Source organism: Diplotaxodon limnothrissa, linkage group LG7 (assembly GCF_057381915.1).
Source record: "Diplotaxodon limnothrissa isolate DT_005_m linkage group LG7, D_limnothrissa_male_GT1.1, whole genome shotgun sequence".
NCBI lineage: Eukaryota > Metazoa > Chordata > Actinopteri > Cichliformes > Cichlidae > Diplotaxodon > Diplotaxodon limnothrissa.
This window is the reverse complement of record NC_140602.1, coordinates 5,398,061-5,426,011: the sequence shown is the minus strand read 5'-3', so window position 1 is coordinate 5,426,011 and position 27,951 is coordinate 5,398,061. Positions and strand designations below refer to the sequence as shown.

At 41.9% G+C, this 27,951-nt stretch overlaps 1 protein-coding gene and 2 pseudogenes across 2 annotated transcripts; 1 reads left to right on the top strand and 2 right to left on the bottom strand.

Moving 5' to 3' along the window:
- Positions 1 to 13,753: 13,753 nt before the first annotated feature.
- LOC146627633 (uncharacterized) lies at positions 13,754 to 15,535 on the bottom strand (annotated as a pseudogene).
- Positions 15,536 to 15,804: 269 nt separating this feature from the next.
- Positions 15,805 to 17,269, top strand: LOC146627632 (uncharacterized). Its single transcript, XM_085358938.1, has one exon. The coding sequence runs from the start codon at positions 15,866 to 15,868 to the stop codon at positions 17,267 to 17,269; it is 1,404 nt and encodes a 467-aa protein (XP_085215064.1). The 5' UTR covers positions 15,805 to 15,865.
- A 3,810-nt stretch (positions 17,270 to 21,079) lies between these two features.
- LOC146627631 (uridylate-specific endoribonuclease C-like) lies at positions 21,080 to 26,549 on the bottom strand (annotated as a pseudogene). The gene is made up of 7 exons (XR_014906327.1): positions 26,485 to 26,549; positions 26,289 to 26,388; positions 26,095 to 26,206; positions 25,883 to 26,004; positions 21,866 to 21,978; positions 21,571 to 21,721; positions 21,080 to 21,487 (listed from the first exon to the last, which is right to left on the bottom strand). The product of XR_014906327.1 is annotated as a uridylate-specific endoribonuclease C-like (transcript).
- Between the last annotated feature and the right edge of the window lie 1,402 nt (positions 26,550 to 27,951).

Here is a 27,951-nt window from a genome sequence, read left to right as displayed (position 1 = left end):
CAGAGATAAATTTTGGTAGCCCGACTGAAAAAAATCGCTAGCCCCAGGACGTCGGGCTAATGATATTGCAAGCCCTGTATCTGATTGAGGAATCACTCATCTTTGGAAAAGAGAGTTTATTACAGAGAAATGTCTCTTTCCAAAATAAAAGCTATACTATCCGCTTCTTCTGGGCTATATTCTCAGCAGCATAAGGAGAATCATGTGCTAACAGCTGTCTAAATGACTCGGCTAAAGTTAGTAGCATGCTTGTTGTTTTTGTCTTTGCACTAGGATGATGTCGGCGTAAATGTGCAGTCATATTCGTTGTGTTCCCACTAGTGCTTTCAGGTTGATCTCGTTGAAATGACCTTAACGCCACAACACGGCAAATCTCCGTTAACGAGCTACCGCCGATCGCCCCGTGCATGGGGCTAGACGGCCAACACGTTAACGAGCTAACTGCGCTAACACACTAGTTCCCACCCATGTAATTGAGCATTGCGTGGCACATCCAACATACTGTTTTACTTTAGTTCATGACTCGCTTACCTTCAGGGTCATACGTCACATGAAAACCAAAATAATTCCAAACGCCAGATCTGAATGTTGCAAGGAGAGCTTAACTTCTGTCTTGCTAGCTTGCCCTGCGCTCTTCCTTCTGACTATGCTGTCTGTGTTGAGCGCTCAGTGGATCTGCGCTCGACAGTGCAGCCTAGGCGGAGTAGTCGAACGCAGATTCACTGAGCGCTCAACACAGACAGCATCGTCAGAAGAAAAGTTGATAAAATAAATTACAAATGTTGTATTGTTCGATACATATGCGTACCGAACCGAAAGCACTGTATCGAACGGTTCAATATCGATACGAATATCGTTGCACCCCTAATATATATATATATATATATATACACACATATACACTGAACAAAAATATAAACGCAACACTTTTGTTTTTGCTCCCATTCCCCATGGGATGGACGTAGAGACCTAAAATTCATTCCAGATACACAATATAACCATCCCTCCCAAACAGTGGTCACAAATCAGTCCAAATGTGTGGTAGTGGGCACATCTGCCATATTGAGATAATCCATCCCACCTCACAGGTGTGCCACATCAGGATGCTGATCTGACATCATGAGTAGTGCACAGGTGTACCTCAGACTGCCCACAACAAAAGGCCACCCTGGAATGTGCAGTTTTGTCTCACAGCAAAATGCCACAGATGCCACAAGCAATGAGGGAGCGTGCAATTGGCATGCTGACAGCAGGAATGTCAACCAGATCTGTCACCCGTGCATTGAATGTTCATTTCTCAACCATAAGCCGTCTCCACAGGTGTTTCAGAGAATATGGCAGCACATCCAACCGGCTTCACAACCGCAGACCTCGTGTAACCACACCAGCCCAGGACCTCCACATCCAGCAGGTTCACCTCCAAGATCGTCTGAGACCAGCCACCCAGACAGCTGCTGCAACAATTGGTTTGCACAACCAAACAATTTCTGCACAAACTGTCAGAAACCGTCTCAGGGACGCTCAACTGCATGCCCGTCGTCCTCATCGGGGTCTTGACCTGACTCCAGCTCGTCGCCGTAACAGACTTGTGTGGGCAAATGCTCACATTCGATGGCGTCTGGCACGTTGGAGAGGTGTGCGCTTCACGGATGAATCATGGTTCACATTGTTCAGGGCAGACGGCAGCTAAGAATGTCCCAGTTCTTGCATGGCCAGCATACTCACCGGACATGTCACCCATTGAGCATGTTCGGGATGTGCTTGACCGGCGTATACGACAGCGTGTACCAGTTCCCACGAATATCCAACAACCTCGCACAGCCATTGAAGTGGAGTGGACCAACATTCCACAGGCCACAATTGACAATCTGATAGACTCCATGCGACGATGTGTTGCACTGCATGAGGCAAATGGTGGTCACACCAGATACTGACCGGTTCTGGGTCCCCAGACCTCCAATAGCGCAAAAAACTGCACATTCCAGGGTGGCCTTTTGTTGTGGGCAGTCTGAGGTACACCTGTGCACTACTCATAATGTCAGATCAGCATCCTGATGTGGCACACCTGTGAAGTGGGATGGATTATCTCAATATGGCAGATGTGCCCACTACCACACATTTGGACTGATTTGTGACCACTGTTTGGAAGGGATGGTTATATTGTGTATCTGGAATGAATTTTAGGTCTCTACGTCCATCCCATGGGGAATGGGAGCAGTAACAAAGGTGTTGCGTTTATATTTTTGTTGAGTGTATATATATCTCCATACATACGTATATACACATACGCACATATACACATTTTCAATAACCCCAGTAACACCTCAAAGGATACACAATCTACAGATATATATATATATATATATATATATATATATATATATATATATATATATATATATATATATATATATATATATATATATATATATATCCACCCATAACAACATACCCGGGCACCCGCACACACATGAAAATATTGGACAAGAACACCCTATCAAATCTCTACCTCTTCCCTGTACCCTGTAAAAACCATATCCTTAAACCGCTTTTTAAACTGTACCATGCTCGGACATTGCTTCATATCTTTACTTAGTCTGTTCCACAGCTTCACTCCACACACAGAGATGCAAAAACTTTTTAATGTTGTACGGATACGAGGATGTTTTAAATTTAATTCCCCCCTCAAATTGTATCCCCGTTCCCTTTTAGAAAACAGTTTTAGAATATTGTCAGGAAGCAGGTTATTTATTGCTTTATATATAATTTGTGCAGTGAGAAAATGAACCAGATCTGTGAATTTTAGAATTTTTGATTTTAAGAATAGTGGATTTGTATGATCTCTGTAACCAGTTTTATGGATTATCCTTAAGGCCCTATTTTGTAATATAAAGATTGATGATAGCAAACATTTGTAAGTATTGCCCCAAACCTCTGCACAGTAATTCAAATACGGTGCAATCAGGGAACAATAGAGAATGTGGAGTGATTTGTGGTCCAGAATGTGTTTTACTTTACTCAAGATTGAGACACTTCTTGAAATTTTGTTATGTATATGATTTATATGAGACTTCCAGTTTAATTTATCATCTATAATCACACCAAGAAACTTATGTTCAAGTACTCTTTCAATTTCCACACCATCTACATGAATCTGCACTTGTGCATTTCTAAGGGAATTCCCAAATAAGATAATTTTAGTTTTACTTAGATTTAGCGATAGTTTGTTCCTGTTAAACCATTTTTTAATTTTGCACATTTCTGAAGTAATTGTATCCAGCAGCTCCTTTAGATTCCCCCCAGAACAAAAAATATTTGTGTCATCTGCAAATAATACTAATTTTAATATATCAGATGCCTTACAAATATCATTTATATAAATAATAAATAATTTTGGACCCAGTACAGAGCCCTGTGGAACACCACAAGCAATGTCCAAGCATGATGAGGAATGGACACCCAGCTTCACAAATTGTTTCCGGTCACTTAAATAATTTTTCACCCATTGCAGTACAACCCCCCTGATCCCGTACCGTTCCAATTTATTAATTAATATGTCATGATTGATTGTGTCGAATGCTTTCTTGAGATCCAGAAATACTCCAGCTGCATACTGTTTCTGATAGCATTCGTAATCTCCTCAATTGATTCGATTAATGCCAGAGATGTTGATCTTTTTGATCTGAATCCATATTGACTGTCAGAGAGTAATTTATATGTATCTAAGAATTTTTCTAATCGTTTATTAAACAGGTTTTCTAGGATTTTGGAGAATTGTGGTAGTAAAGAAACAGGCCTATAATTTGTGAAGTGGCGTCTATCCCCGTTTTATACAGCGGCACAACTTTAGCTATTTTCATTTTGTTTGGCACTTTTCCCGTCTGAAATGATAAGTTGCAAATATATGTTAGAGGTCCTACGATTCCTTCAATGACCTTCTTGACGATTTTCATGTCAATATCGTTACAATCAGTACATGTTTTATATTTACACATGTGTACAATGTCAATTATTTCTTTTTCCTCCACTGGGCCCTGTTTCAGGAATCCGGTTTAGAAAACTCAGAGTGAAAAACGATACTCAGGGTTGAGTAACCCCGAACTGTCCAACTCGGAATATTCGGTTTCAGAAAGGCTGATAACAAGTAGTTCAATCAACGCGGAGTTGCTTTAACCCCAAGTTAAGCACGCGCACGAGGATACATAAAGCCCTGATTAGTGGAGCACAGATTAAGCGAGTCACCATGGAGACGGAGGGAAAGAAGGCGTGGTCAATGTATTTTACAGCGCTTGACGCCGAAATTCTGATGGCAGCATATGCCGATAACATGCAAATCTTGCAGGAAAAAAGTAACACAGCCACAGCTGCGAAAGAAAGGGAGCATGCATGGCAAAACAAAGCCGACAGAGTCAATGCGTGAGTGTTAATATAAACATTGATCTAGGGATTTCCACCCATTTAACACGTTATTTTATCATATGTTATTTTATTTGTTATGTTATACATTTTATTTTGTGACGTGATGTGAGCGCAGGTGCAACCCAACAGGCCCCAAACGTGCCTGGCAGCAAGTAAAAATGAAATATAAAAATATAGTCCAAACAGGTAAGGTGTAATTGTATTATGAGCCACAGTGCTTGGTCTGTTTGTCCTATGTAAATCAATTGCAGTTAGAGGCTACATTAATTTTCTTTCTGTAAGCACTTATTGAAATTATCTGAGCACATACAAGTACATATTTGCGTACTCTGTATGCTCAAATGTGGCCTGTTATAGCCAACAGAAAAAAAGCGGAGGCCCGAAAAACAGGTGGGGGTCCTCCACCACCACCACTCACAGAGGCTGAGCAGTTGGCCCTCAGCCAAAACAGTGGGCGCCCTGTGGCCGAAGGCATCTCTGCGGGGACATCCTCTGAGTCAATAACCCCGCAAGACACAAGTGCCTACATAGGGGGTAAATCCAAAATAATACATGATGTGCATACATCCTTTCTTCACAGTCACCTTTGCAGTGCTGCTCATTCATTTGATAAACTCTTTACCATAATGGATTATTTTGTAGTGAAGTTATTTTCCTACTGATTTTGCCTTCCCTCAGTCTTGGTTGTCTTTGAGAGCATAATGACAATGAAGTGTAAGGTGATTGGTATGTTTGTTAATTGCCATTTGGTCCCTTGTAAGTTATAAGTGACCTGTATAAACCTCATATTCTATCAGTTGATGGTGATGGTGTACTGCATCTGGTGCAGCCTCCTGTTGAGCCAGACCAACATGCAGTTGTGAGTAATACTCCACAGATTATATGAGTTTACAGTAGAACAGCAATGTTGTTTATTTCTTTACTACAGGAAAATAATGAAGAAACATTGACAGCTGTTACAGAGGAGGAAGCAACAGAGACACTTTATGAGGTTTACATCTTTTAATACTTTGTGTACAGGAAATACAGGCGACCAATAAAGCCAGTTGAACAAAAAATCTGTTTATTCTTCTTTCAACATGTTGAGGTGATGGGTCAAAAGAAATGATTGTGACATATGGTGTCTCTGACTGCGCTTCCATCTTGTATGTCCGTGGGAGGGTCAGGATGTTCATGGTTTGGATCACTGCTGATGTTTGGTTCAGAAGGACAGTGTTCTCCTCTAATTGTGGCAATGTTGTGAAGAATCACACATGCCACAATAATGTCACATGCCCTTTCTGGGGTGACCCTGAGTCTTTGCAGGCACTGGAACCGGGCCTTAAGCATTCCGATAGTCATTTCAATTCTGGCTCTTGTCCTGCAATTAGCCAGATTATATCGCTGCTGTGGGCCCGGTTCAGGGTCAGGGTAAGGGGTAAGCAAATAGGGTAAACATGGATACCCCCTATCACCAAGCAAGTAGCCAGTGAACTCTCCTAAGACAGAAGGATACACTTCAGTTCAAATGTCCCTGAAGCAATTGGTCTTTATATATTTTAAAGTATTCTCAACTCACCATGTCCACATTTTGTGCTCAGTGTACATTCACGGAATATTTGTGAGTCATGGACAGAGCCTGGCCACTTGGCTTCCACATTTGTGATAATGTTGGCAGCATCACATATGATCTTCACAGTGCAGAGAACACAAATTAGCATCCATTACTATAATGAAATAATTTGTTAGTTTGAAATGCTACAGGGAACTATGTACCTGTACATTACTGCTGTGGAAAGACTTCCTGTTCACATAGTCTCCTTCATTTACTGAAGGAGCAATGATTGGAGTGTGAGTGCCATCTATACAGCCAATCACGCCTGGGAACCCTGAAAATAAATGTGAAATTTAAGTAGTAGTCCAAGTATCACCACATCATAAATTAAGTTTTGGTCATCCTGATACCTGCAATTTTGTGGCATCTCTCTTTGATAAATCTTGTGGGTCTATGACCGGGGAACACCACAAATGAGTACAGGAGACGTTTCAGTGCAACTGTAACATTCCTGACTGCCCGACAGACGGTAGCCTTGGAAACGTGCTCAGCGTCACCAATATTATACAGAAAGCTCCCGTTTGCAAAAAACCGAAGTGCAATACAAATAATATGTAATGAACTGAGAGCATGTCCGCGATGTGTCACATGCGTAATATATGGCCTGAGGATGTTATTCAAATAAATTATAGATTGTGCTGAGAAACGGTGACGTTCGCACAGAAAATCATCAGGAAATGATAAAATGTCCAAACGCGCTCTAATCACTCTCTCCCGGCGGAGAGCTCTGCGGAGAATTTGGGCTTCACGATCTACTGGCTCTTCAAGGAAGAGGCACGCCATGTCTGACACTTCCTACAGTCAGGTTTCCGACAAAGGGGCGGAGACAGTCAGGGTTAGTTGTAGTAAACCTGCTAGGGGGCAGGTTAGCTTCACGGAGTGTGTCGTCATAGTGACTCACTGAGGCTTCATCTGAACTCTCTTTGTGAAACCGAAAACCCAGAGTTTTCGTTAACTCAGGGTATACTTACTCAGTTTTTCCACTAAACCGGCTTCCTGAAACAGGGCCCTGATGTGAGGAACATTGAGTTAGGGTTCCTATCAATCCGGTTTTCACTACAGTCTACTGATGGCAGTGACTCAGGAATTTGTTCTGCCAGTTTTGGTCCAATATTTACAAAATAATGATTAAAGCTGTTGACCTTATCAGCAGTGTTTTCCATAATATTGCCATTGTCGATAAAGTATTCAGGATAACTTTGTTGTCCAGAATTATTTTTAATGATACAAGTGGGCTGAATCTAGTCATTACCTCTGTTAGCAAGAGGAAACACGTCCTTCACAGGACAACTTTTTATTTGTTGAATACTTTTATTTGAACCAACACAGCTGATTCAAATGGCTAAATTACCTCCTCAACATGTCTTGAAGTTCTCCAGGGGGCTGGTAATGAACTAATCATTTGATTCAGGTGTGTTGACCCAGGGTGAGATCTAAAAGACACCGGCCCTCGAGGCCTGGCGTTGCCTACCCCTGATATAGACAGTGCTTGAAGCAGTTATGACCTTCTTGCCATATTGGCAGAATAAATGACCTGGAAGCTGTTGCACTGTCTGCACCTGTAAACTCCAGGACACGTTTACAAACAATTTTCGTTGTTATTTGCGCTGCAGCTGCAGGTTAGGGTGGAGTTACTGTGTGTGTGTTTACAAGTAGTTTTAAACCTTGTGATCCACAAAACAGCATAACAGTAAAAGAAGAATTGACTGCGTTACAGTCAGTGCGGGAGCGGCGGCTTTGCTCGTGCGCGATTCATTTGCAGACTGGACGCACGTGAACATCTCCTGCCCTGATAGCGGCTGGAGGAGGACTATCCTCCGCCTGTGAGCGCTTTGGCACGAGCGATGTGCCCACGGCAGCACCCGCTGCTTGTTGATAGTAAGAGCAACAAGCGCTTTCACGTCAAAAGTCGTCATAAATAAGCCTCCAATAACACCAGAAAAAGTCGCCAGATTTGTCGCTAGTCGCTTTTTAGAAAAAAAAAAAAACGACACTAAGGGGGGTTTGAAAACTCTCTAAATATAGCGACAAAATCGCTAAGTTGGCAACACTGTTTTCAGGGTATTTAAAAAAATTCAAAACAAAACAAAACCGTGCATCTCAATGTGTATTCTCTGAGCATGCGCAGAATTACGCACAGCTGTCATGTGATCCTGTGATCCTGTGATCGAACAAAGGATCAAAGGCTCAAAGAGCGCTGACGTCAAATTCGCAGCCACGAAAGTCTATAAATAGGGATCAGAAGCAGCAATTTTAAAATCAGTTTGTTCACAGCCTTCAAACGTTCGACCAGAGATACATTTGGAAATATTTCTAAGCCTTTTCAGAGTCACTGTGCACAGGCTCCAACATGCTTCCACAAAAACGCCAACAAACACAAAAAGATTATGCTGCCTGTCCTTTGTGTTCTGGCCGGCCAATCTCTCCAGGAGAAATGACCACGGATGGTGTCTTATCAGTCCAAAGAGCATTACATGAAAGTCAGAAGGAAAAATCTGACCTACATTACAAAATTAAACAAATTGAAGAAGAGAAGCTTCAACTAGAGGAAAAGTGCAGACAACTGGAAGCACGAAATAAAGACCTGGAAGAAAAACAGCAACGCCAGCCTGATATAGAAATGATCAATGAGGGCTCGGGAGTGAAGTTTGATGAAGGACGAGAGAAGATCTTTTCTCGTTTTCTTTCATCAGGAACACAGAGTGCTGAATTAAAAGAAACATCTGCCCAGCTTCAACGAAAGAAAGCTAATATTGAGGAGATACAGTGGGATCTCCAAAACATTGAGAAACAGAATCAGGTGCTTCGAGGAAAGCTCAATGAAGCGGAGAAAACAATTGAAAAAATCCACCAACAGAAGACTGAACAGGAAATACAAATGCAGGACGAACTCAAAGCCATGCAGAACTTGTACAACGATCTGATAGTCAGGTTTGGTGTAACAAAGTGCAAAAATGAAGAGCTTCTTGAAGAAAAAAAGCAACAGGAAGAAGAAAAACGTATTATCCAGGACTTTGAGAGAAGGCATCTAGAATTGCAAGAATTTTATAATAAAGAATATGACGAAACACTTAAACTGCAAAGAGAAAAGGAAATACAAATGCAGGACAAACTCAAAGCCACACAGAAATTGTACAACGATCTGATAGTCAGGTTTGGTAAAACAAAGTGCAAAAAGAAAAAGCTTCTTGAAGAAAAAAAGCAACAGAACAAAGAAAAACGTATTCTCCGGGACCTTGAGAGAAGGAATCTAGAATTGCTAGAATTTTGTAATGAAACACCTGAACTGCAAAGAGAAAAGGAAATACTGGAAAAACGATGTTCAAAGATGCAGCGTAGGATTGATGGAATGAAGAGGAAACACTCAGCGGTCATTAAGGAGATGTTGTTGAAGTCCAATGACTTGAAGAGCCAAATAATTGAAATGCAGGCACAAAAGCAACAACAAGAGAAAATACATGAAGACCTGACAGAAAAGCTTAGAAAAAAACAAGAAACTTTAAAAGAAATGGAGCAAAGATGCCAGCAACTCGAGCAGCAGAATGCAGAAACAAATGATCAATTGAGAACCCTTATCCTGGAGAACGAGCTCATGGAAAAATACCTGAAAAAGAAGAAAAAAGGCTGGTTCTGCCGCTTATTCAGATGATTTAGCCTCGTCCTCCTCCACCTGTGATCCATCTTACTTTTCACCTCTCCTGTCCCCCCTAACACATATTCTCCACCTTCTTCATCTTTTTTCTTTTTTCACCCTCCCCCCCCAACCAGTCCCAGCAGTTGACTGTCCCCTCCTGAGCCTGGTTCTGCTGGAGGTTTCCCTGCCTCGGAACCACCTCCTGATGTGGTCCCGACACAGGAGAATCTTGGTCTTCAACCTGAAGAGCTTGATTGTCCTGTCTCAGAACCATCTCCTGACGTGGCTCCGACTAGTGGTTCATGGCGTCATGGTGCCAAACGCCTACTTAAAATAGGTTTAGGTGTTGCCGCAGTAGGCCTTATTATACCTGCAGCTTACTGGGGCTTTTCAATGCTTAACAGTGATTGCCTATTTAACTCTGTCTATGGCCTCCTTGAGCCATATTGCCACCTTGGTGATGGATTAGTTCCCTTTTAAAGACTAGTAATGATGGACTGCTTTTCATCCACAGTCCAGAAAACCATACGTTGTTCATGTTAGACAACGTGCGCAACATTTAGCTAACTTGTGCTCTCATTTTTCTTTTCTTTTGCCTCTCACCCCCCCAACCAGTCGCGACAGATGGCTGCCCCTTCCTGAGCCTGGTTCTGTCAAAGGTTTCTTCCTGTTTAAAGGGAGTTTTTCCTTTCCACTGTGCCTAGTGCTTGCTCACAGGGGATCATTTGATTGTTGGGGTTTAATTTGTTAAAAAACACAACAAATTAGGTGAGGGGTTCACATAATAGAGAGCACGACAAAAACTACAAATTTTTAAAAAATTTGTTAGTTGCAAATCAAAATAAAGACAACAATTTCTGAAAAACATCTCTTACAGCTCTGTTTATTTGCTTAAATGAACACTTGTATTTTTTGTCATAGAAGAATATATACATTGTCTTAAATATCTAATAATTTTAAATTTAGCCCTGCACTCCATGAGATAAACTGAGATGAGATAAACTGTGGCACAGACGGCTGTCGGCCTGGCGAGGGAGAGTTCCTCTTCAACCTCCAGACGGAACCCAGTTTGTTACTCGCAGCATCGCAAAATTAGACACAGCAATTTCTTAGAGTCTGGTTTAAGTCCTGAAATGACATCTCCTTACCTGTCACGGTTCTGGGTCAGTTTGAGCCAGTATTTTGAGTTGTTATGTTTTGGTGTGTTTTTGCATTATGGATTGTTTTCTTATTCTCTTGTGGTGCTTTTGTTGGTTATGATGATGATGATTATTAATCTATGTTTTAGTTATTCTTGTTTAGGGATTAGTTCTTAGGTTTTGTGTTCTCATGTTTTTTGCTGGTTTAGTTCAGTGTCTAGTCTGTCTCTCTCTGTCCAGTCCGTGTCTTAGTTTAGTGTTAGTTTAGTGTGTATTGTTTTCCTGTTTCCTGTTTTCCATTCCCTGATTACTTCCCTGTGTATATTAGCCCTGTGTTTGCCCTTGCTCAGTGCCGCATCGTACCATCGGATGTGTGTTTTATACTGTGGTCAATATTTTCGTGTTCACTACCCTTGTTCAGTTCATGTTTTAATTTCTCCAGCAATAAAGCTGAGGTTTTGAGTTACAATTCTGTGTTTGAGTCCTGCATTTGGATCCTCATCTCTGCCTGCCCGCACACAGAGCCCTCTATTTAAAATCCAACTCTTACCTGAACTCTCCTGCCTTTCTGTCTCTCTTGCTGCCTTGTAACGCACCATCCCCCTTTTGACATTAGATAATGGTAAATCAAACCTGCACTGCAGAGAGGTTGGCATGACAGGAAGTCGAGATGATAACGATAGACCAGCCTTCAAACTAAGACGCGTGATGTATAAAAGTCTTTCTACTGAGTAAAGGACAGTTTGAGTGTCCTGCTGGCACCATGCACTGTCTTCACAAGTTTCTTCTTTGTTTTCTACCATGTCTACAAGGCATCAGTGTGAACATCAAATATACCTGATTTATCTTACGGCTGTAAACGGCACACTAACTTTATCATCTTCTTTTTTTTTTATTTACCAGAGTTTTCAACAGGAATTTTTCATGGAACAAAAGCTCTGGACAACTCGATACCCTACATGGGATCAGTTCAGAATAACAAGGGTCAACATGTCTGTGGAGAATTCCTCATCACTGAAGACTTTGTGCTCACTGCTGCACACTGTGACCGGTTGTGAGTTAGATTTCCTGTTCATGAAGTTCATCCAAAAACAAACTTTTTCAAACTTGTGTTTATTGATCAGATCACTCTAAGTTATTGATAAGGCAGATGTTATTTCGAGGGAAAATAAAACACAATTAAGTGCAATAGCATCAAATAAAAATGACCTTTGACTTCTGACAGCCGTTGGTTACAGCAATGCTGACATTAACCTGCTTGTGACGATTGCCTAATGAGAAATAAAGATATCAGTTTAAAATTGTTGACATTTTTAATTCCCTCTCAATGATTACTCACACAGTGACCGCACACACTGATCATCCCAAAGTAAAGATTGAGAGAAAATGAAATCCATGAAGGATACAAAAACACTGAACATGCTAATGACATCATTGAAAGCAGCATCAGTTTCATGTGATGTATTTGTAGAATAATTATATTTTTAAAAGAGTTTTTACATGAAAATGTGTTTCTATTTTTTACTTCATGTTGTGTCTCCAGTTGTGTGTGAACGTTCGATTAGTTCACAGAGTACAAACAATTCAGCCTCCACGTGCTGAAATAAACCTAAAAGAAAATCAAGTGTGTCAGGTGGCTGGATGGGGAAAAACTGAAACTGATGGCGAACCTGTTGATGAGCCGACGGTGGTGGACGTGTCTGCCATTGAACCAAAGGTCTGTAAGAAACACTGGCCTGGTCTTCCTGCCGGTGTTTCCTGTGCAGGTGGATATGGAACAACCAAAGGATTCTGTCAGGTATGTTTTCTGTGATTTCAGTGGAAACTTGTGTTCTGTTGACAAATGTATAAAAAAAAAAAAAGAATATAATCTGACATATTAAAATCCTCACAGGGTGAGGTAATACCAGGATGCTCTGTAGAATCTTGACCACTTTGTCATGGGAATTGATCCGCTGCTGACCGCAAGGCACTGCAGTGGAGACGTTTGACTTCAGATGTTTGGTGTAAAACCAAAGCTCTCAGGAGAATTCTCGAATACTGTAACTCTACATGAGTACAGTAATGGAGTATTTTTACTTTGTCGCATCATTGATTAACATAATTCAACGTTTTAACATAATTTATTTTAAAAGAATTTTGTCTGTGTGCGTGATGCTGTGCGAAGCGTCCTGCATTAGAAACAATGGAAAACTATCCACGTCTCTCATTTTCAGCGTCTCGTTTGATTTTTGATGCAGTACGCTCATTTGGCCACACAGCGGCGCTGCTGACTTGTTAAATAGCTCAGCAGAAACATTTCAAATTTTATTCAGCATTCGTTTCGTGTCTTATTATGAAAACGCCTCATGCGTGACCTCATCAGAAGCTCAAATGCTATTACGGCAGCCATAAGTGACGCCCATATCAGGAGCGACCAGTTTCTGGTCAGGCTCTGGTGTGCTGGATTCAAAAGCCAGCCAGCCCTCATAGAACCCCATGTTAAAAAGTTCAGTTTCTCAGCATCAAGCTAAAGTAAGGGTTTTGTTCTGAATCAACATTAACGTTTAAGAGATGGATGGACTAAAAAATATGGACCATGGAAGAAAATTGAGAACAGTTAAAACATTTATTTTATCTTAAAATATCTGAATAACTGGAGCTGCTTTTATTTGCACTCATTTATCAAAAAAGAGGAAACACATTAGCAGAGGAAAAGTCATTTTCAAAGCATTTTAAACAATGAAAAGTCCTTGTGAAATCTGAGGTAACATACAACTAAACCATCGGAAAATTAAATTGATGACTGCTCACTATACGGCTGAATGTATGAAATGCTTCAATGATAAATAAAAAAAAAGACAGAATTTATGAACTCAAGGATAATCATACATATAACAATTACAGCTGTAACCATTAGTACACACATCAAGTTCAAATGATGTCCATTTCAAAGTAATTGCTGGAAAGGACATTGTCGAACCCGGTACAAAATTCAGGATAAGAACTGTAAGTAAATGGCACTTCAAGGGTAGCTCCACAGGTATGAGCAACAGGCCTTCTGTTGAGCCCAGTTTCAGCATTAAAGCACACACAAATTTTGTCAACACAGATCACAGAAGATCCTGTGCAGAAGTGCAGGATTTTTTCAGCTTTGGTTCATCAGTGTTTTTGACATAACGCTGAAGATGGTTAAAGGTTGTCTGTTCTCCCTGAGACAGTATCAATTTTGTTGTTTCAAATAGCTGCACTACTCTTTTGCCTGTGGCCTTCTTTGTCTCATACAGAGACAACACACTTTCCTTGTCTGACAGTTTCAGCTGCAGACGTGCCATGGGTGTGGAGAAGCAATCCATTATATACTTTGGCTCTTGGAGAATGGCCTTATGAGCCATTGTTTCAATGGCAGGATGCATGTTGTTCTTAGGTGATGGGAAGTGGGAACCCATCCTTGTAGAAAAGGTGAAGCAGGTCCTCTTCATCATTTTCATCCAATGTGCCTTTTAGAACTTTCTCAACAGCTGATCTCTCAACAGGAGGGAGATAGTTGAGAAACGATGTACGGTAATCAGAATGTCTACATCAACTGATGCCTTTTGACAGCCTCACAGGAAAGACACCATGATCTAGTAAGCCTTTTCACCCATATCTGCCCAACTGCTTGCCTTTTAGCCTCACAAAAGTCTGGCCTCAGCCTTGGAACTCGTTCAGTTTCACCTTCACACTGTTCCAAAAATTGCTCCCAAAATGCAGTGTAAACCTCCCTTGACACCCCAGCGTCATCAACAGCATTTTCATTTACAAAGTTCAACTTTAAAGTCACATTCATTATGCTACTGTCCATAAATACAGTCAAAAGATCATCAACAACCTTTATCCTGCCAATTGATACACGTAGGGGGCTCTGTGGATCTCCTGAATTTGATGGGGAAAGTTGGTTGCTTGAATCTAAAGGCAAACCTTGTGCGATGATATTCAGTCCATGGTCCTGGGTACAAGAAAAAACATGCACTTTCCATAAGAAATGTAAATGAATTATACAGATTCTAAAATATCAATGTTCTGAATATGTTTGAAATTTATTTGTGCAAGTACTGCAGTAATTGACAGCAGACACATTAACCCTTCAAGTTCATGAGACTCTTCTTCAATCTTTTACCTTAGCCTATTAAAAATCATGAATGTTCTTAAAAAGTCTACAAAATATGTCAATAGATTTTAAGACATTGAAAAAAGATACACCTCTTTATTTTCAGCCTACATGTCTCACAAGAGTAAAAGGATGTATTACAGTGGCGTCCACGTTACCATGGTAACGGCACAGCCAGATAACTTTATGAAATTTCAAAACATATGTGCACTTAACCAGTTATGTTAATTAACCTGAACATATTTACAAGAGTTAACATTAAAGGCTTGCATATACAACAAGTGTTTTTCAACAAGTTACTCGCCTTCTCAACCCCAGTGTTTTATGCTGTCTTGTTCTTTGACTTACGGAATTTTATACGTACTTTGTCTTGATGCATGTGTATGATGTCCTCTTGTGGGACCTCTCTTGACCGCAGGAAATGTTCTAAATCCTCCTCCATTTCTGCTCCGTACCGTACCGCACCCTTCAACAGAACCGCCATCAAAAAGTAGCAGGATCTTTTGCGGACGCTCGCAAAACTTTTGCAAGATCCCGAGTAACTTTTGCGAGCGCTCGCAAAAGTTCTTCTCATTTTTTTCTCCCATGTCCCTTGCGGGGCTCCGTACTGTACCATACGAATAATATGACCGACCATACAGCAAACATTTGCTTGGCCTGCTAATGTGACGCCTCGACCAAAAATCCTGGCCACGCCCCCTGCTGTGACATCACGTTCCAAAGAATCAAAGGATCAAAGGCTCAAAGAGCGCTGACGTCAAATTCGCAGCCACGAAAGTCTATAAATACCCCCTCTTCACCGTTGCAAACACAGTTTTACTTGGAACATTTTCAGAAACAGCGAGTTGTGTTTAGCAAACCAGAAACCTTTCAGAAAGGGACTATTTTAAAGTTAAATAATTAAGCACACGTATTTTTCTTTCGACACGTTGCATTAAGCTTTTAAAGAAATGTCACGAGAAATAGTCAATAATTCACAGTCTGACAGAGCGATTCCAGCGGAATCAATCGAACTATGTGGGTTAGTGGAGAGAGAAATATCGGAGCCTAGGGACCTTCAAATGAAAATACAAGAACTCCAGTTGGAGTTAAGCACCCTAAAGCGCGAAAAGAAATATTACAAAAAGAATTACTATCGCTTTAAAAATGAGCGTGAACAAATGAGTACAGATGTGCATGACAGGAATGTCCACTTTAGGGAAAGCATGGTTGAGCTTGAAGAAGTGACTCAACAGTCAGATAACATCCAAGCTCTAATTGTTGCAGAGAATAAAAATTTGCAAGCAGAGGTTAGAACCTTTCGGATGATGCTCCATGAATTTCAGGAAAAGGAAGCATCTCTGCTTGAGCAGAACAGCAACATTGTTGCTGAGTTGTCTCAGATTGAAAGGGAGAGAAATGAACAGAAGAAAGAGAACGCACATCTCAAGGAAGCGTTAGTGAGACTTGAGCACCAAGTGGGAGAAGCTCACCATAAAATATCAAAAAAAGAAGAGATAATAGAAAAACAGAATAGAGAAATAGATCACAAGACTGAACAGATAGTTGAGCTGAAAAAAGAAATCTGTACTCTTCAGCGTCGGGTGAGACAGGCTCTGGATGACAAACAGTCACAGGTGGAATCTCTGGAGGCTAAATTGCAGGAACAGGTTAAAACCGTTCAAATGATGCACTGTGACTTTCAGGAAAAGGAAGAATATCTCCTTAAGGAGAACAGCAGCATTGCTGCTGAGATAAACAAATTAAAAACAGCGAACACAAATCTCAAGAAACGTTTACAAAATCTTGAGTATCAAGAAAGAACAACAGAAAGTCTGACACTGCAAATATTTTGGCTGAAAGAAAAAGTCAAAGAGCAAAATTTCAAGATTGTTCATAACGAAGATCTCATAGATGAACTTTATGAACATCTTAAAATGAAAAGAGAAATAATTAATAATCTTCAGGATGAGCTGAGAAGGGAGGAGGAAGAAGAAATATTAGCTGCTGTTCACAACATCACTGGTGAACCTCTGCAGCTGGAGAATCTTGCTCCTGAACCCGAGGAGCTTTTTTTTCCTGCCTTGGAACCACCTCCTGATGTGGTCCCGACACAGGAGAATCTTGGTCTTCAACCTGAAGAGCTTGATTGTCCTGTCTCAGAACCATCTCCTGACGTGGCTCCGACTAGTGGTTCATGGCGTCATGGTGCCAAACGCCTACTTAAAATAGGTTTAGGTGTTGCCGCAGTAGGCCTTATTATACCTGCAGCTTACTGGGGCTTTTCAATGCTTAACAGTGATTGCCTATTTAACTGTGTCTATGGCCTCCTTGAGCCATATTGCCACCTTGGTGATGGATTAGGTCCCTTTTAAAGACTAGTAATGATGGACTGCTTTTCATCCACAGTCCAGAAAACCATACGTTGTTCATGTTAGACAACGTGCGCAACATTTAGCTAACTTGTGCTCTCATTTTTCTTTTCTTTTGCCTCTCACCCCCCAACCAGTCGCGACAGATGGCTGCCCCTTCCTGAGCCTGGTTCTGTCAAAGGTTTCTTCCTGTTTAAAGGGAGTTTTTCCTTTCCACTGTGCCTAGTGCTTGCTCACAGGGGATCATTTGATTGTTGGGGTTTAATTTGTTAAAAAACACAACAAATTAGGTGAGGGGTTCACATAATAGAGAGCACGACAAAAACTACAAATTTTTAAAAAATTTGTTAGTTGCAAATCAAAATAAAGACAACAATTTCTGAAAAACATCTCTTACGGCTCTGTTTATTTGCTTAAATGAACACTTGTATTTTTTGTCATAGAAGAATATATACATTGTCTTAAATATCTAATAATTTTAAATTTAGCCCTGCACTCCATGAGATAAACTGAGATGAGATAAACTGTGGCACAGACGGCTGTCGGCCTGGCGAGGGAGAGTTCCTCTTCAACCTCCAGACGGAACCCAGTTTGTTACTCGCAGCATCGCAAAATTAGACACAGCAATTTCTTAGAGTCTGGTTTAAGTCCTGAAATGACATCTCCTTACCTGTCACGGTTCTGGGTCAGTTTGAGCCAGTATTTTGAGTTGTTATGTTTTGGTGTGTTTTTGCATTATGGATTGTTTTCTTATTCTCTTGTGGTGCTTTTGTTGGTCTCTCAATATTGCTCTCCCTGAGAACCCTGTGCAGCCCACAGCTAGGTTTAAGGTATTCCCAGGTATTAGAATACTATATATTTAAGTATAGTGACATAGGTAAGTTGATTAGGGCGACCAACCGTCCTCTTTTCCCCGGACATGTCCACTTTTCACGTTCCATCCGGAGCGTCTGGGGTGATTTTTGAGATTGATAAAAATGTCCGGGTTTTCCTATCCGGTCTTTAAGTCTGACGTCATTGCCCATGTCTGGGCCCAAACTCCGCTGCAAGTCCCTTAGTCAAATGATCACTGCAGCATTACTGAGAGTTAGAAACTGTCTAAATTCTCTCATCTGTAATAAAATGATCAGTGTGGCTGTTCTACCAGGTGTAACAATTAAGTTTAACATCCAGACATCCATGAAAACACAATTTATGATATTTAACGGAGTTAGAAGTTAGCAGGGAGTTAGCTCGCTAGCGGCCATCTAAATATAATATACCATGTTCTGACTGAGCAATTTATGAAACAAATTAAAACGTACAGCTCTGCTATCACTTCCAACATAAATGAAGACAGAAAACTAAACAGCAGCGACATTTGTAGGGCTACTGAGGTTGGGCTAGCTGGTATATAATGATGTGCTACGTTATCGCTAGCGCAACAAAGCTATATTAACATAACATAAACAGTAAAGCTGGAGGAGGAACGCTAACGAACGGAAACCTTTTTTCCCACTCGATAAAAGTTAATGTGAGGGTTCCCAATGATTAGGGGCAAATGCAATCCCATGGCAGGATGCTGTAAATGGACCAAACAGGAAAACCACTGAGATAATCCATCCACAATACGAGGTTAGTCATTAATATACTGCTGCATGGGCTGGGCTGTAGTTACATCTTAAGGGTTTAAAAACTGAGCTTTAAAATGATTAGTAGTAGCCTAATAAAAACTGAGAGAAGCCAACAGTGATCACTGACTGTTTTAGAGGCTTGTTGAGATTAAATAGAACAAGATAGAAAGCATTAAAACATGATAAAAACACATCAGCTTTATTAAATGCAGACCACTTTAAGAAACAGGATTCATCACGTCATCACTCAAAGACTGGATAGTCCGACAGCAATTGCATTTATCTGCATCCCCTCATTTCAGTACACAGAAAAGGCAACAGCCAATGTACTAGACCACCTTGTGGCCTTGGGAATGTTGATCAGTTGAGAGAAGAGCTTCTTACATCCAGCGTAGCAGGCCAAGTACAACCCTCCAAAGTCAAAGGTTGTAATTTGTCACTATATAAAAAAAATGGAATTGAAAATTTCATCAAAGCAGTTCATTAAAGAAAACAGGAGAGCGATAGAGAGATAGAGTAAATATGAAGTTAGGTGAAATAAGATCTGGATTAGGCAGCTGGTTCAGAAATAACTCCAATAAGGAAGAAAGAAAACATTGTAAAGGTGTGCAGGCTGTTCGCTTACAGAGAGTTGCAGAGTGAAGGGGAACGTGCTGTCCCAGTTTGTCATTTCTGACATATTGTTTTTTCTAGTGTTCAATTTGGAGACCGTGCATAAACATGCACCCAGTGCAAATAGTTTTCCATGATTTATGAATAAAAACAAACTTGCTGTTTATTTGTTTGTTTTCCCTTTTTAACTGGAAAAATGGAAGTTGTTGCCCTCCTGAAGGTAACAGAACACACCAGCCCTTACACACTCTGATAAATTTTAATGCTTCTTGATTAAAATGTGTTTCAAGTATGGGAGAAACTAATGGGTATACAGTAACGGTGTGCTGAACTCACTGTCATGTTTAACCCTAGAACACTGTCACTATAAAGAGTAACACCATCACTAACATCAGAAATATATCAAATTATGACAAAAAATTAGAGTGGTCTTCTTTTGTTTTCAACTGTGGTATTTTCAACATGTCTAACAAAACAAATGTCATGGGGGGGACCCTAAAGAAATGCTCCAAAGTTAATGAAAAATTAGGAATATGAGAATAAAAAATTCCTAAACAAAAAATAATGACACTGGAAAGTTGGGGTTTGACCTGCCCTTCCAGGGACATTTGAGACTTCCCTGGTGAAGGCACAGCTGTTCTACATGCGAACAGCTGCAGGAGAGAGAAACAAGAAATGGCATTTTTGAGTGGGTGAAAATGATCAATTGACTAAAATATTTTCTTCACCCTATGAATTCCCCTGGTAATCACCACTTTGTGATATTTATCCATAAGCACTGCCCTAAATAAGGATAACATGCAAATTCTAGGACCACTCTTACTTAGCCATTCCTTACATGCTGTCAGTACACGCAGGGTAATAATGGCATGGACACACTTCCTGTCCAAGCCTGCGGGGCAGTCAGCACACCTCACTAAGGGAATACTACTTTCTTCTACTGCTGGTCCTGCCTTACCTGCAAGAGTGACAAGGGTAGGGATGTCGAGGATGCTACAGATCAGGACTGTGAGTTGACGTGTCAGATTTGAAGAGGGAAGCCTCTGCCAATGGTTTGATAAGTGCCGGTGCCAAAGCCTGCATATAATGCCTCCTCTGCATTTGGTTGTCACCTCTCTTCACTGCATTCTTATTGTGAATGATCCACGAGTTCACACCAACAATGATCATGCCATAGAAGACGCAAAGGGGCCATTTCTTGTTTTTTCTTCCACAGCCATATGAGTGCACATCTGGTTAAAAGTATCAACACCACCTTTGCTTGGTTTTAAAATCCAATAATTTCAGGTTTTCAGTGGGTCCTATGCTTGGTTGTATGTGCATGGATGACAGGAGCAGGACAACCTTCTTTTTTGAAGCCTCATCAGGGAGGAAGGACACATGATTTTCTTTACTTTTCATCACTTGCGGGATCTCGCTTTTGTTCGCTTTTACTGTCCCCACAAGGGTCATGCCACAGTTCTATGTTCTATATATATTACATTGAATAAATGTAAATGCCTAGAAAGACTTGTTTTCTAAAAAAAAAAAACCTGTGCAAAATAAAAATGTTGAACTCCAAAGTAACATTTTATTGAAAGCTACTGAGGTCACAGTGATCTTGAAATACATGTAAATGTCCTTTGCAGTACATTAGGCAGGTCAGTTCCTTATCAATGAGGCCACGTATTGCTGAACAAAGATTAGTTTTTATCAGAAGTGAATAAAATGATGGATCACATCAGTGCGCGTGCTGCCTGACATGTCTGCCGTTGCTGCTGAGCAGTTTGGGGTACGCCGTCCCGAGTGAGCGCCCGTGTCTGATCACCACCAGCTCCATCTGACACTGGTCAATGTTGACCACAACTGTGGTGCTTCTCTCCGTGTTCATGAGGAAGACGATGGTGAAGACGGCCATCTCAAACTCGGGGCTGGTGCCGATGAAGGCACTGCCAACGGGCTTCACCACACCGTGCCAGCTGAACTGGAGGTTGAGAACGTGGTCATCTTGATCAGGCTGTGACAAAAGCATGAACATTAATGGTTATGTTACCAGCGAAGGAAATGAATCTCTTCTGTCTGGTGAACTGTTATTCTTACCAAATCATGCTCCCTGGCTTTATATCCTTTGTAGTCCAAGTGTTGGTTTTTCTCTTGCAGGTAGAACTGGACCCAGTTGTGAAAACCAATGATTTCTGTTCCTGATTTTGTCTCGCCAACAAACACATGTTCAAATCCACTGGAGTCCAGGCTGGTGATGATCAATTTAAGAACAGAAACACACATACTTCTTACCAAAGAAATGCATATTAAATTATAGTGTTGCAGAATCTCATGGATGAATTTAACAACTGGACACAGTTAAAGCGGGATGGTTGGCAGGAGGAGATCTCACCCTGTGTTTCTCTGCCTGTGGTAGAGGTGGAATCAGATCAAGTTGAGCTGTTTCTTGAAAAGCCTCAAGTCAGAGCTGGATTGACCTTTTCTCACCAGGTATTGATGAGCCCGCTGTGGAGAAACATCATTGATGATATTTATGAATCCAAACTTGACTTGCCATAATAATAATAATATTATTGTGATAATAACATGAACAGATGTATTTATGTCATTATTTTGAGCTTTTACACCTAAAATAATTATAAAAACGTAAAAGGTGTTAAAACCTCCTCTATTCACCCTGCTCACTCCCCCCCACCCCCAACAACAGCATCCAATACACACTCAACACAAGGCTCCAGCCTGTCTCTCTCAACCACCCAGGTTAGGAGGGAACTGAGGAGGATTAATGGCAAGAAGGCAGCAGGTCCAGATGGCATCAGCTCGAGGGTCGTCAGGTCCTGCGCGGACCAACTGTGTGGGGTGATGGAGCACCTCTTCAACCTGAGCCTGAGGTTGGGAAGAGTCCCACAGCTCTGGAAAACCTCCTGTGTTGTACCAGTGCCAAAGACTTCACGCCCCAAGGACCTGGCTCTGACATCCCACCTGATGAAGACCCTGGAGCGGTTGGTCCTGGCTCAGCTTCGGCGCCTAATAAGCTCATCACTGGACCCACTTCAGTTTGCCTACCAGCCTGGCATTGGAGCGGATGATGCCGTCATTCACCTCCTACATCGTTCCCTCGCTCACCTGGAGACCGCTGGAAGCACTGTGAGAATCATGTTCTTTGATTTCTCCAGTGCCTTCAACACCATTCTTCCCTCGGTTCTAAAGGACAAGCTGGTGAACTCTGGAGTGGACCATCACCTCACTACCTGGATCCTGGACTACCTCACCGACCGACCACAGTATGTGAGGACTCAGGGCTGTGTGTCGGACAGGGTCGTCTGCAGTACGGGGGCCCCACAGGGAACGGTTCTGGCTCCGTTCCTCTTCACCATCTACACTGCAGACTTCTCCCACAATTCCACCCAGTGCTTCCTGCAGAAGTTCTCTGATGACTCTGCAATAGTCGGCCTCATCACTGATGGGGACGACAAGGAGTACAGAGGTCTGACCCAAGACTTTGTGGACTGGTGCCAGCTGAACTACCTCTAGATCAACGCCAGTAAAACCAAGGAACTGGTGGTAGACTTCCGCAGGCACAAGCATTCTCCACTGCAACCACTGAACATCCAGGGTATGGACATTGAGGCTGTGGACAGCTACAGGTACCTTGGTGTTCATCTGAACAATAGACTGGACTGGACTCATAACTCAGACGCCCTCTACAGGAAAGGGCAGAGCAGGCTGTACCTGCTGCGGAGACTCAGGTCGTTTGGAGTGGAGGGCCCACTCCTGAAGAAATTCTATGACTCTGTTGTGGCTTCTGCTATCTTTTATGGCGTGGTCTGCTGGGGCGGCAGCATCTCTGCTGGGGACAGGAAGAGACTGAACAGGGTGATCCGAAGGGCCAGCTCTGTTCTAGGATGCCCTCTGGACCCAGTGGAGGTGGTGAGTGACAGGAGAACGGCGGCTAAGCTGTCATCCCTGATGGACAACGTCTCCCACCCCATGCAGCAGACTGTGACAGCACTGAGCAGCTCCTTCAGTGGGAGACTGCGGCACCCACGGTGTGGGACGGAGAGATTTCGCAGGTCTTTCCTCCCCACTGCTGTCAGACTCCATAATAAAGACTTTAACTGATCAAGCACACACATCCATACATATGCAATAATACTAAGTGCAATAATCCTTTCTGTCATCGTTGTATTTTTACTCAGTTGTATATAGTATTTGTATTTGTATTCTATTTTTATCTTATTGTATATTTATTTTATTTTATTCTACTGTATATAGTATTTTATTTTATTCTATTCTGTACAGTTGTGTACTGTATTTATTCTTATTGTATTCTAATTTTTGCCTCATAACTTTTGCACTGTCCACTTCCTGCTGTGACAAAACAAATTTCCCACGTGTGGGACTAATAAAGGTTATCTTATCTTATCTTAACCCTGATGCCATCTTGGAAATAAAGCACTTTTGTTCATGTAATTACAACATTTAACTCTTTAAAAAAACAAATCATACCTCTAGATGTTATGTCAACACTATATTTAATCTACTTTATAAGAGTGTCTTTTGGATGAATATGTCTTTAATTGTTAAATTAACTTATTAAATATTTAATTTAACTAAGCCCTAAAGATGGAGTCATGAGACTTTTTGTCCAAATGTTACCTGCAGTCATCTGGTTCATCCAGTGGTGCAAGTTTCATGTGTTTAAGAACAGGGTGCAGGGAGGGTGGAGTTGAGTGTCAGGGTGATTTGTGACAGCAGCAAGAGAGAAAGGGAAGGTTTACAAGATGGCAGCGAGGCCTGCTGTGATGTATGATTTGGAGATGGTGGCACTGCCACCATGGATGGAGAAGATTACAAATGAGTACATCAGGGGGGACAACTCAGGTTGAGCAGGTTGAGATGATTTGGACATGTCCAGAGGAGGAATACTATAGGATAGGATATGTTGGAAAAACTGATGCTGAAGATTTAGAGAAGGCAGAAAAAGTTCACTGATGTAGTGAAGGAGGACATGCAGAGGGTTGGTGTGACAGAAGAAGATTTTAGAGATTGGGTGAGATGGAAGCAGCCCCTAAAGTGAGCAAGATTCGATTCAAATACATTTTTATAGCACTAAATCACAACACCAGTCACCTGAAGAGGTTGAATATTGTAAGGTAAAGACCCTGTCTTGGTTGACATGCCTCTACCATGTTGCGTGGAGGTCAGGGACAGTACCCCTGGATTGGCAGACCGGGGTAGTGGTTCCCATCTTTAAGAAATTGGCTACTCGCTGCTCAGAGTAGAGCCACTGCTCCTTCACATTGAAAGTAGCCAGTTTAGGTGGTTCGGGCATCTGACAAGGATGCCTGGGCGCCTCCTGGGTGAGGCGTTCCGGGCATGTCCCACTGGGAGGAGGCCCCATGGCAGACCCAGGACACGCTGGAGAGATTATATCTCTCAGCTGGCCTGGGAACACCTTGATGTTCCCCCGAACAAGCTGGAGGAGGTGGCTGGGAAGAGGGAGGTCTGCTTGGACTTGACTCTGCTTGGGCTGCTGCCCCCATGACCCGGCCCTGGATAAGCAAAAGAAGATGGAAGGCTGGAAAGACCCTACAGAACAATACCACTGTAAGCAATCACTTGGCTACAGGGAAAAAAGCCCTTTAAGTGGGAAGAAACCTCCCAAGGAACCAGGCTCTGGGCGGGGAAGCCACAACTGGCTGGGGATGATAATAAACTTTGTGCACCTCACCTATCTGTGTTCTGTTCTGCGAGGATTCTGTGAATCATATTGTCTTTAGCTGTGTTATTAAAGATTCTTTTTTTTTTGTTTTCTCATTTAAACTTTGTGAAAAGAAATCCTCTAATATCTGACATCCTCCTCCATTTTCTTTCTGGCTTCTTCATGGTTGCAAACCTGAGTGTGCCCAGAGTCAGAGGAGAGGAGGAGATGCTGTGCTATTTCTGAAGAGAAAAGCACAGCATCTCCGCTGTTGGAGGGGTTATTGTGAGGAATTTGTCTCATGTGTCCCCGCTGAGATCACTGAAAAGCGTGGGGTTTCTTCCACCTACAAAAAGTACATCATGTCCACATTCCTGCAGTGATCCCCTTCTGGGAGACTGCTGAGGCCAGAGCGACATTCCACAGCTGCACACAGATGTTATTTTGCCTCTGTAATGACTTGAAGTAATGTGTGCAGAGCAGCAGTGCAACAGGAAGAACATAAAACTCCCTCTAGAGTTCAGCTGCAGCCTCAAAACCATGAACTGTAGGAAACAATAGAAAGTTGTGCAATACCAAAAACAATTCTCTTGTTGCTGTGAGGAGACATTCAGACTGAAACTACCAGGTTTCTCCAACAGAATGGAGTAACTAAAGTGCTCAAATGTAAACTTTCTGCTCGACAGAGCTTGTTGTGACGCATACCTTCATGACTTTTGTCTCTAAGACGGCGTCCAAGAAGAGATCCATCTCTGTGAGCTCCTCTGTGGTGACTTGTTCCGTCACGCCAGTAGACCGCTCATAGTTGTCCAGCAGTGTCATAAAGCCTGCGAGCCCAGAAATCCCATTTATTACAGTGATGACTGCAAACACGATCTGAATGTTTAAGCTCAGAGTGCTCACAACTACACACTTACTAGAGAAAGTGGTTATATTTCTCAGTTTGCTCTCATTAACGTTGGAGAAGAGCGGCTGCGAGGCGTGATCCTGCACCGTGTGGCTGCCCTGACTTACAAAGCTTGCTCTACCCTAGGCAATTCAAACACAGAACACGTCTTTGTACAAACACAAGACATAGCAGGCGCTAAATAAACTAGAAAAGATTTCTCACCTGAACAGAGATCATGTAGTCTATCCCAGGTGTCATGCGATTCACATCCAAACTCCACAGCTCATTGAAAATAGTGGAGAGCTCCTGGTTTACAGCTGGTCTGTTATAGAAAGTGTCAGACAGGCTATGCAAACATCTGACGCATGCACACGCAAATAGAGGAAACATCAGCAGAGTTTGGTTTATACCACTGTACCTTGATCCATTCAGTCCACTGAGGAACACTGCAAGGAGCAGAAATCCACAGAACAACCTGCACATAACAGATGTGAAAACATTTTTTACAGATGGGAAAAGCAGCAAAGTTCTGACCTGTATTCAGCTGCCTGTGCAACAACGTAAACAAACTAATCTTCAGTCAGTAAATAAAAATACAAACCTCGCAGACATGACAAATGAAAGTGTCCACTGTTTCAGCCTGGACTGCAGCAGAGGACTCACACACAGCCTGTCTGTCTAAAGGTCCAGCCTCCACCCAGAATCTTGCAGGGGCCTTTCTGAGCCTGAGACCCACTTTTAACCACCAGATGGCGCCTCGTTTCAGGGCACAGCCTCTCTCTATGGTTTTGCATGAACTTTTACTAAAGAAGTGATACAGCGATGCAGCTTCAGGTGGTTTTAATTTTTATTTTTTATACAACTTAGCTTATAAACCATCACACACATGATGCAATTTCACAAAAGTCCTATCCAGAGTCTCAGTGAAAGGTTTTTCATGTATTGTTTCAGTGTAAACGGGGATAAGAGAAGGGTAGACTCATTATTCAATGAGTAGGTAAAGTAGGCTGTGCAAATGTAAGGTGAAATGTAAATCTGGGGAAAGGCAGTGGTCTGTGACTTGAACACAAGGGGGGTGTACTGAGCTGTCAAACAGCAGAAAATGTTTTCTCAGAAACGAAAGCCTCTGTGCTTTAAAATTCACCAAGATGCTAACATTAAAAGTTAACGGCCTAGATTAAATCTAGCTTTATGGAAAAATATAGCTGCCCTGGTTTACCTCTGAGCAGGAGCACACATATGTGTTAACTATGTCAGCATGTCCTGTAGAGTGACCACATGTCAACAGCATTATTATAGTAGGTTACATTGTAGTGGTGTGATGTATATCACCAGTACAGAGGTGTCAGCAGGGGCCGATGGGTGCATCTCACCACTGAACACAGACTTTTGTGCAGAACTGTAGAAAGGCTTTACTGTGCATGTATGAACGTGTGGAGACATGACAAGAAGAAATGAGAGGAGAGCCAGACAGACTAGACAAAAGAAATAAATCTGAGAAAGACTGAAAAAAAGAAGCAGAAATAAAAGAGAGTTCGAGACTTCGAGCTCTCGATTACACACAGAAGACGCATCTCATAAGTTTAGTGAGTGTTCTGTCATTTAGCGCCACAGCAGTTCACACATCTAAACTCAGCAGCATTCAGATTTTGTGCCACCTCACAGCGGTAAACAATTAATGTCAGGCCTGGATGCTGTAAAGGGTAAACTCCAGAACCGAGTGCTAAAGGGGAACAACCATTCTCCGTCTCTTTGTGACAATAAAATTGAGGCTCTATAAATAAAAGTCTTTGTGGAGGATTTAATTGTTGAACAAAACACAGAAATTCTGATTACAGAGCAGTTGTGTAGAGCAGATTTTGTCATCTCCAATTATCTGTCAACA